The sequence below is a fragment of the Betta splendens genome, chromosome 3 (genome assembly GCF_900634795.4).
Source record: "Betta splendens chromosome 3, fBetSpl5.4, whole genome shotgun sequence".
NCBI classification, from domain to species: domain Eukaryota; kingdom Metazoa; phylum Chordata; class Actinopteri; order Anabantiformes; family Osphronemidae; genus Betta; species Betta splendens.
This window is the reverse complement of record NC_040883.2, coordinates 3,511,143-3,520,970: the sequence shown is the minus strand read 5'-3', so window position 1 is coordinate 3,520,970 and position 9,828 is coordinate 3,511,143. Positions and strand designations below refer to the sequence as shown.

At 41.6% G+C, this 9,828-nt stretch overlaps 1 protein-coding gene across 1 annotated transcript; it reads left to right on the top strand.

Moving 5' to 3' along the window:
- Positions 1–900: 900 nt before the first annotated feature.
- On the top strand, positions 901–4,578 carry bcl2l10 (BCL2 like 10). Its single transcript, XM_029145239.2, has 3 exons — positions 901–1,095; positions 1,910–2,374; positions 3,743–4,578. The coding sequence occupies exons 1-3, from the start codon at positions 1,063–1,065 to the stop codon at positions 3,863–3,865; spliced, it is 621 nt and encodes a 206-aa protein (XP_029001072.1). The 5' UTR covers positions 901–1,062; the 3' UTR covers positions 3,866–4,578.
- Positions 4,579–9,828: the final 5,250 nt, after the last annotated feature.

Here is a 9,828-nt window from a genome sequence, read left to right as displayed (position 1 = left end):
ATTTGCATTTTTCATTCTGTACAGGGGGCATGTAAATTACCTGAGACTTGAATATATACTCATCTCTATTTGTTGCAGGTGTGTGATTATTGACTCAGATTAATATAAATTGTTCGACCGTGTCGTTGTGGTAGTACATTTGTAAAACAAAGTGAAAGTGCTGCTGTGTAGTCTTGAAAGTGCTGCTCGTAGCCACGATGCACCGTATCACAACTGTAACCGCTTGGAACCAAAAAGTCCAGCAGTTGGTTTAATTATTCATTTGATTTGGTCTTTTTACCTTTGTGTTTTCTACCAGTCACTGTAAAATAAATAATACAATTACTGTAGTAACCTTATAGTTAGATTTTCTGTGTTCTATTTAAAGGAGCGTTATATCATATATATATATATAATATATATAGACATGTATATAATATATATGATATCTTTAAAAAATGTTGTATCAAAATATGTGGAAGCTGACTAAAAAAGCTGAAAACTGGCCAACGTGCATCACGGGAAGTAAAACCCTGATGATCAGCTTTTATCTTGCTAATCAGCGTTTTCCTTTTCAGTTAATCCTTGTGAGCTTCTCTCCATATGTCATCAGGGGATTCATTGGTCATCTTTGTACTTTACAACAAATTAAACTGTTTTGTTTATGGAAGTTAAAAAGGGAAAACACCTACAGGGAAACACCGACACAAAGAGAGAGTGACGACATGGAAGGGTCCCAGAGGACGGACATCCGATCACCACATTCATTTGACTACAAAGTCTCCACATTTCTCACTTCCTTCTTCAGTCTCACTATGTGACGTCATCACCGGGTTTATAAAATGGCAGAATACTTTAAAATCTCATATCACATCGCGTCGCGCCGCGACGTGTAGTTATTGACCTTCACGCGCCGGCGCTGTCCTCCGGGAAGACTCGCGCCTTTTGCTTCGCTTTCGACGCCTATTGTCTCGCGCGCTGGGACTTTTTGCGGTGAAGCGTGGGAGGCGGGGCCTGGACATAAATGCGCAGCAGCTGAAGGGGAAGCTGCGAGTTTACCGAGGTTCTCCTTCCGCCGTCCGTATGTGTGGAGAGCAGTCTGCTACCGCTGGGAGGGTAAGCTTTGTTCTTTCTACGCTCTTTAACTGTGCGTTAGCGAGCTTTAAACGTCGCCCCGTGGAGACACGGGCCGGCGGACACCCGTAGACGTGCGCGTGACGCTCTCTGCGGGGCTCTAACGCGTCGTTTGCCGCTCGCCGCTCCTCTGCGCCGCCGCTCCTTTGTGTCCTCCATTGCTGTGGTGACAGCTCAGTGCCGCGTTAACGCGCTAGCCGGGGCGGAAGCTGCCGGCTAGCCGGCGGATTCAGCCGGCCGGCGCCGCGTTGAGGGCAGTCGGACGGAGCGGAAGCCCCAGCCTGAACCGGAGCGTCCCGGTTTACCGGCTTGGTGGTTTTATTGGCGTTAACCGGGGCCCGACGCTGTGATGTGATGAGCTTCACACAAGCTAGCGCTGTCTGGACAACCTCATAGTCAAGCTTTAGCTACAGCGCCCACGACGCGGCTTTTACCGGCTTTAGCGTTATACTAATAAATATAACTATGAATAAAAATACTTAGTACTGTAGAAAGTTGATGAATATGAGCCGCTGAGTCAAAGAGCGACACTGTTAAATGCGCGATGATGCTGCAATAGTTAAAAAGCGGCAGCTTTAATTATCGGCTTATTGAGGTTTCTTTACAAAAAAAGTTAAATGCTGTTTCTTCACAATATTTATAATTATGACATTTAAGCCTAATGTGTTACGTTTCCAAAATAAAGAAATCTGTAATCTAGAGGAGACAAGGCAGTAGCTGATTGATTGGAGCTGTACGTTGGTCTATTGTTCCCAGCGCATTACATCAAGTGAACAGTTCCCTTTCCTCCCGGTAGAAAATGTCTTGTGGGCTGAGGAAAGAGACCCTCGCTCTGGCAGAGGACTACCTGAGTCTGAGCTGCTCGAGCCCGTGGCCAGCCCCCGCACCTCCCAGCGAGGCAGCCGCTGCCATGAGACGCGCGGCCCGGGACATGGAGAGCCAGCACCAGGCTCGCTTCCTCTCCCTGGCTCAGACCTTCCTGAAGCAGTGCGGGCCGGACCCCTGCCCCAGCCTCAGGAGGGTGATGGAGGAGCTGGTGGGCGACGGACACTTGAACTGGGGGAGGGTTGTTTCCCTTTTCACCTTTACCGGGGTGCTGGCCAGACTGATGCTGGAGCAGAAGAGCTTGAAGCCGGGGCTGGACCTCGGGAAGGGGCAGGAACTAGCGCAGGGGACCGGACACTGTAGGGGCCTGGCAGAGACCATAGCCGAATACCTAGGAGAAGAGAAGAAAGACTGGCTGCAGGAGAATGATGGATGGGTAGGTGTTGCAAACATGACTTTGCCAATGCTGATTGAATCAAATGTGATGCTGTTTACACTGCAGAGCTGATTGCGTCAACATAATGCAACACTGTAGAGAAGTGTGATGTTTTGATCTGATCATTTGATATCTACCATTTTTCTGCGGAACTGTTGGGGAGGGAGGAAAAAGTCCCCCTACACCATGAAAATATGTTTTTATACGTCTTCTGCTGGAAACCACCTAATTTGATAAGGTCGCGCTCGCTTCCTGATGGGGCGACTGTGTAAAAACGCTCAGATCTTTGTGAATCATGGCTTAAATTGGACTGTATTTGTTAGAGCAGCGTCCGCCAGCAGGCTGAGCATTCTAGACGTCTCATGTGGCTGCTGTGATTATAGGAGTTGCAGACGAGCAAGGAATGCGAGCTATGACACAGGAAACCTCAGCAGCATGCGCAGAGCCGTGATCAAACAATGCAGGGTTTTAGATGATCCGGTTGCTGTAATAACCAAACAAAAGCCTTGTAGGCCATTATGTGACTCAAAGGACAGAGATCCGTTTAAACCTGCTTGGTGTGGCTTAGTTACTGGAAGCTCCTAGGTTTAGTTGAGCTGAATGAAGGGCAGACCAAGGCTGTAGAAGCCTCACCACAGGCCAACAAAACTACAGTTGAATGTCTGCTTTTGTGAATGGCCTCGACTTGGCTCCTTCCCAAACACCCATGAAAACACACACTTGCTCCTTTCTTCTTCTGGCAGCTGCTCTTAAGTTCAACAGACACCAAAGCAGCCAGGCCACATAGACTTTGTAGTAACAGTCAGGGCTTCAGTGTGTTTTGTCGTTGGCCGAACTGAAAGTTGGCTGGAAACAAAAAACAGGAGCAGCTGCAGAGAGCAGCAAACACCTGGAGCCCAGAGCAGGTGCAGTCGCTGCTCTGAAAACACGGTGGTGGAAATGCAGCTGCAGAAACAGCCTTCAACTAGTTTTAGTCAGCTGGAATAACTTGAGTTTCTGTATGAAATCTACTAAACCTGTCAGTAGTTGTGTGTTTGGCCCTCGTGAAGGATTATTTCTTTCTTTCTTTTTGTAAAACTGCTGCTGTTGGACTATTTTAAAAGTTATACACTGCAACACCCTCAAAGCAGCAGTATTTACCATACGAAACACACAGCTGTCAGAGACTGTGACATATTTTTCAAAAACACAGCATAATTGGGACCAGCTGTCAGTTAACCTGCTGTTTGCCGGAACTGGTTTTGGCAGCTAATAGTGTTTTCACAAGCTTTCGGTATGTGGTGAAAACTGAAAATGGCTCATAAATATTCCCTTTTGCCGGTAAACAGTGTCATGCACCTGTCCTCACCCTGTGTTTGTCTTCCGCAGGAGGGGTTCTGTAAGTTCTGCCGCAGTGCCAGAGAGGTGACCCAGGACTCCTCCATGAAGACAGCTCTGTTTGCCGCTGCTGGTGTGGGCCTGGCAGGGCTCACCTTCCTCCTGGTGCGCTAGCGCCGCGCTCTGCGTCCCTGACATGTCCTAAGTTCTTATTTCATTTGGCACAATTCCATAGGCATTTTAATAGCGATACTGCAAAACGGGCTCAATCTTGAATTGTCAACGAATACTGACATTGTGTGACTTGCTCCATAAGATTGTTCAAAGCAAACGTCGATGCCTTTCGTACATTTAGGAGTGAGTGTCGTCAGTTTGTGTATCTTTAGCTGAATAAAGCACAGAGCTCAGCACACCGTTCACCCTTCTTTCAAGGGGTGTCATCGATTTAGCAGCTACAAATAACTCATCCCCACGGCTTTCGATTTTTGAAATTGTCAGTTGCCTTTCTCCATGTGTTGAACTGAATTGTGTATGTAGTTAGAGCCATTCTAGTGTATAAATTAATATATTATATTTATATGAATTAAAACTGTAAGCAGTGGCTCTTTCTTTTTCTACCTAGCCCAGAGCCGATGCAGTTGTTTCATTGTCTTACATTCCTGTGAAATGTGTGTGTGATTTACAAGGTCAACAAAGCTGATGACCACACAATGGTGCTAAGATATGTTGCATAATGTTTCTCAGTCTACCAAACCAGGGACCAATTGGATTTATTGCTATTGAGACGAATTATGAAATTCCCCCACAGATCTGTCGAACATTATATTTTTGCATTGTTTGGTTTTATTTATTTGTCACAACTTTTGTAATAAAATTAGAAACGGTCATTTTGTTTGAGTTTTCAGTTCAACTGGTGATGTTACTTCTACAGACCCCCCCCCTCCTTAGTATTCACAGAGCAGATGAGTGAGCAGACCTGTTCTAAATTGTTTTTGTCAGGGGTGTTCTGAGTTACCAGCTAACGCAGATAAATGTGAATGCAGTAATGCCTCAGGCCCTCACAACCATTATGTAGTTGTTAAAGCAGAGCTTGGAAAAACTCAACAATGATGACGACTGGGAATAATCAAATGCTGATGAAATGGAAATTTCAGAATCTGCTTTGTCTAGTTCAATGAATCAAACTGGTTCCTTGTTGGATTTCCTGTTACACACACTATTTAGAACTTACAAGCAACTAACTGAATGAATATGAAATGAATATGAAAATAGAGTTTTAACTAAATTTAGTTTTAGATCATTTTTGTAGATGAAAGAACTAAATTTAAAATCTTAGACATGTAAAATCCTGTTTAACTCTATGTGCTTTTTCTCTGAGATTTGTAAATGTATACTGTCAATAGCATTTTACTCAAGTTTTAGAAGTGATTTATAGTGTTTGGTGGCTTTTTATTTATTTAATTACTTATAAAAGCTTATCATTTTTTTAGCAGATGCTGAAAATTGAGTATATTTTTACAGCATATTTGCAGGTACTAAAGGTTCCTCAAAAACAAGACATAATGGTTAAAAAACTGTAAAAGTTGTCAAAACAAAGCTTTTGCTAAATATAAAATGTTACTGTTCCAAAGCGGCGTCATTTCCAGCGACCTGAGCTGAACTGAACCCGGATCATGCAAGTGGGTGATGAAAAACAGAGGAAACAGTAGGTTGGCCTCTGCCATCTGTTTACACAACACGCACAGCATGATGTCTGCAGAAACACACCCATTATCACAAAATAGCACTAACATCAGGGACCGTGCAGAAGCCGCTGCTCTGCCTTGATTCTGTGAAAGGTAAATTAAATCGAAAGATTAGGGCTCTGGGTAAGTACCCGGAGCTCAGTGTCGGTGGACTCAAACATGAGGTCATGGCTCGAACATCCTCCAGCAGGAAAACACAACATGCATGTGGGCAGCTCACACTGTTTTCACACACTCGTACACGGAGTATTTACCCACCATGACATACTGAGGTGTTCTGTGAAGTGGTTACCTCCTTCCTGTTGGTGTATTTGCTCTGCTGGTGTAAACAGAGCATCTCAAACAGCAGTATGATAAACTATGTATTATCATTGTTACTATTTGAACTATGTGTCATAGGTTGTATGATCTATCACCTTTCGTCATTATAGTTAGTTTAGTCAGTTTCTGGTTTGAGTTTGTTGTTAACAAACACTAAACCATCATGACTCCCACAGCATGTTTATATTTAAGCTGTATTTGATTTGTAGGGGACAGAGGAACAAGAAGTGCGAACAGATCAGGAAGTGTGGCTTGTGCGCTGACCTTTCAGGTCTGAGGTGGATGATCGTATCTGCCTCTAACTGGCTGTGACAGACGGAGGCGGGTGGCGTCGGGTGTCACTCACTCACCGCCGACGTCAACTAATCCGTCAAATGATGCACATTTATTTAAAATGAACCCATTCAAATAGTAGTTCTTGAAATCATTAGCTTTTTTTGACGGCGCCATGTGAATATTTACATTTGTGCTTCTTTCTGGGGGAAAGGACTGCGCACTACAATAAATATACTGTCTGTAGAGCGAGATAACACAGTGGTGTACACACATTTTGGTCTTGAAGATGATTATGTTTGCACCCCTATGAGGAAGTTAGTTTTATAACACCAACCGCTCCCTCGTTAACTGAGACCATGTTTAAGTATTTTATTAACACTAAAGCTCGGACGTGAGTAGTTGCATGATAAACATGTTTAATTAGAAATATCCAATCAGACTTACAAAATTCTAACGGAATCTATTTGCAACCTCATATGGTTTAGAACTGTTTTTGTTTATCACTAATAAGAAGGAAAACATGTTTTACTGTTTTATTGCAGAACAAAGATTTAAATGTATAAAAATGAGTCTCGGTAAAATACTCAATGATTCTCTTTTCAAAATGACTGCTCATTGTAAAGCAGCGATTAAGGTGGAGGTAGGTCGCAGGTAAAGTCAATATTAACATCCTTACACACAAACACACATAAGAATAAAATATATTGAGTAATAAAGAGAATGAATGGAATTAAGTGTTGTTGCGGTATGATGTGGCAGGAGGACTTAACGCCACACACAAGCAAAGCAGGAATCCACTATGTGGTTCTCTTAGGGCTGAGTTTTTAATACAAGTTTATCTTTCAAAAGGTACCAAGGTAACTATCAATGCCCGTCGTTGAAACCGCCTCTGTGCCGGACAACCAATAAGATTATTCTTCGCTCTCATTGGTCATCTCTCAACACGTGACGCCCGTTTCCTGCACTCCCATTGGCTCCAGCCACTTTGTGTGTATGCACAGCAGAGTAAACAAAGTCGAAGTAAGTTTAATAAGTTTACATCCGTTATTAGCATCGTTAGGTGTTTTGTGTAGGAGTAACAGTAATTAATAAAAGGACTGTCTAAAAAATGGACTGTCTATGTGCACATAGATATAACAAAGCACCACCAGTGTCAATGTTCCTGTGCCTAAAAGGTGTAAACAATTATCATCCATGAGGTTTTCATCACATATCATACTATAACCTTTTTATCATCTCATATTATAGCATTTAGCATAGAACATTTCATCACATACTATGCCAGTTTCTTTTTTATATAATGACCTTTTTTTGATGACATACTTATGACAATTATATGACAATATGACAATTTTGTCACCACAAACCATGCTATGACTTTTTATAATAACATAATAATATAATAATATAATAACTATGATACTTTTTGATGACATACTGTACTAAACCATTTTTATCACATACTATCACATGCATACTTTTTTTCAATCATACTATGACACTTTTTGACAACATATTTTACTATATTGCTTTTTTCATCACATACTATGCCATTTTTTCACGACATTCTATACCATGACCGTTTTAATCACTTGCTATACTATGACAATTTTTTCATCACATACTTTGATGCTTTTTTAATCACATACTATAATATTGTACTATTGTTGACAGAAAAATGGGAGAGTCAAAACAGTATGTGGTGAAAAAGTGCCATAGTATCTAAAGTAGTATGTGATGAAAAAAGTCACGGTATAATGTATTCCACAGTATGCTAAAAAAACAGTGTCATAATATATCCATCCATTTTCTACCACTTTTTTTCCATGGGGGGGGGGCTGGAGTCTATCCCAGCAGGCTGAGGGCGGAGGTCACCAGTCTATTGCAGGGCCACACAGAGACAAACAACCATTCATGCACACACACACACACCTACGGGCAATGGAAAGCAGCCAGTTAACCTAATCGCATGTCTTTGGACTGTGGGAGGAAGTTGGAGAACCCAGAGAGAACCCATGCAGACACACTTGCTCCCTCGCGTTTTGAACAAACCAACCAATCAGAATCAGTCACATTTTCACATTGACATTCATACGTTATGCAATAATTTATGCACTAGAACACTAAATGTGTGTCATTGTCAGCTGATCATTTCTCTGTTCCGTATTATTCTGAATTGTGTTCCCTGTTTACTGCTAACATAACTGTACTGTTTGTGCGTAGTCATGAATACAACGCTCCCACGCTTCTGTCAATATGCAAAATCCATTTTAAAAACCTGTCTGTTCATGGATGAGCAATGATGTCTGTGGAAATTAGAAAGTTGTTTATCTGTATTTCTGTTTGAACTGTGAAGGATTTATTTATTTATCTTTTTTTCTTGTGACATCATAGAAGACAAAGCCCACATTAATGCATTAATTTCTTTATTAATTACTGTAAGGACAGTTTGACACTTGTCAACTCTCAGTTTGGTTCAATCGCAGCTTTTTAATCCTGCACAGAAAAGGCTTCATGCTAAGCTAAGATGAGAGGTTGATAGCATTTAGTTATAACAGACCCACCTACAGATTCCTACTGAATGCAGCTGATACAGGCTGATGAGAGCAGTGGTCCAGCTTCCTGTCGGCCAAAAGTCTTCATTCGGTATCATGTACACACCTTACACGTTTCAGTGTGTACATTCATAAACAGAAGAGCCGATCATAACCTGAAGTTGCTCTCACCATCCATTTGCATTCACACTAATACAACATGGCGTCAGCTCCGTTTGTCTGGCAACCAGTGTCATCAAATGGTCATAACTGGTACAATAAAATGTGAGTGTATTGACTTTGTATTGAGTTTTCCTTTGGGCCATTGTTCTATGGTTCGTCCTCTAGAAGAGAATGCATCTTCTATGATGGTTTTCTGATGTTTCCGCCATATTTTCTTCTTCATGCACCATCATCTTCACTGTCTTTATTATCTGCTCAGATAAAACACAGAGACTACTTTCTTAGAAACTAAAAGACCACTGCAACCTCTGCTATACCAAAACAGAAATGAAACTCAATGTAGGTTTCCTCTAACAGCATGTGTATAAACAGACCAAACCACTGTGAAAACACCATCACAGCTTTCTTTGTATTTGGAGATCAGCAAATGCTGCTGCAATAGATTTATATTATTACATTTATAACTTTACAAGTAAATTAAATTACAATGTGTGTGTTTCTGACTCACTAACCTCTGCAGTTACAGGAAACTTTCCAGTTTCAAGCTTGGAGTAGATCAACTGACCATCCAGTGACACCTCGAAGCTGTCTGTGAAAAATGATAATGCATTTGTACCATAAAAACAATTTGGAGCCGTTAAGGCCGTTTGTTAAATGAGATCAGAGTTTCCTCTAGTGAGGATCCTTCAGGGGATTGTTGTTCACACAGTATTTTTCTTTGCTAAACTGTAAACTGTGACTAAAGACAGAACAGCAGCTTACCTGGCTTCCCTTTCATCCCCTTCACCTGCACACCACGAACCTGCCTGATGGTACTGGCTAGTTCCTGGTAACGGTATGCATAACTTCACCCTTTACTACACATTCCAAAGATAAAGAAGAGCACATAACTTTTTGATCAGCAAACAAAATCATTTTAAGAATAAGGAGAAACTTCTAGGTTATTTTAATGTCTTTATGCACAGATTTTATTTCGCAATAATAAAATACTATACAGCCTACTGTACATAAAAGTTGTTGGAGGCTTATTGATTATGATAACACTGTAAAGTCAAGAAACCATCTCATACAAACTACA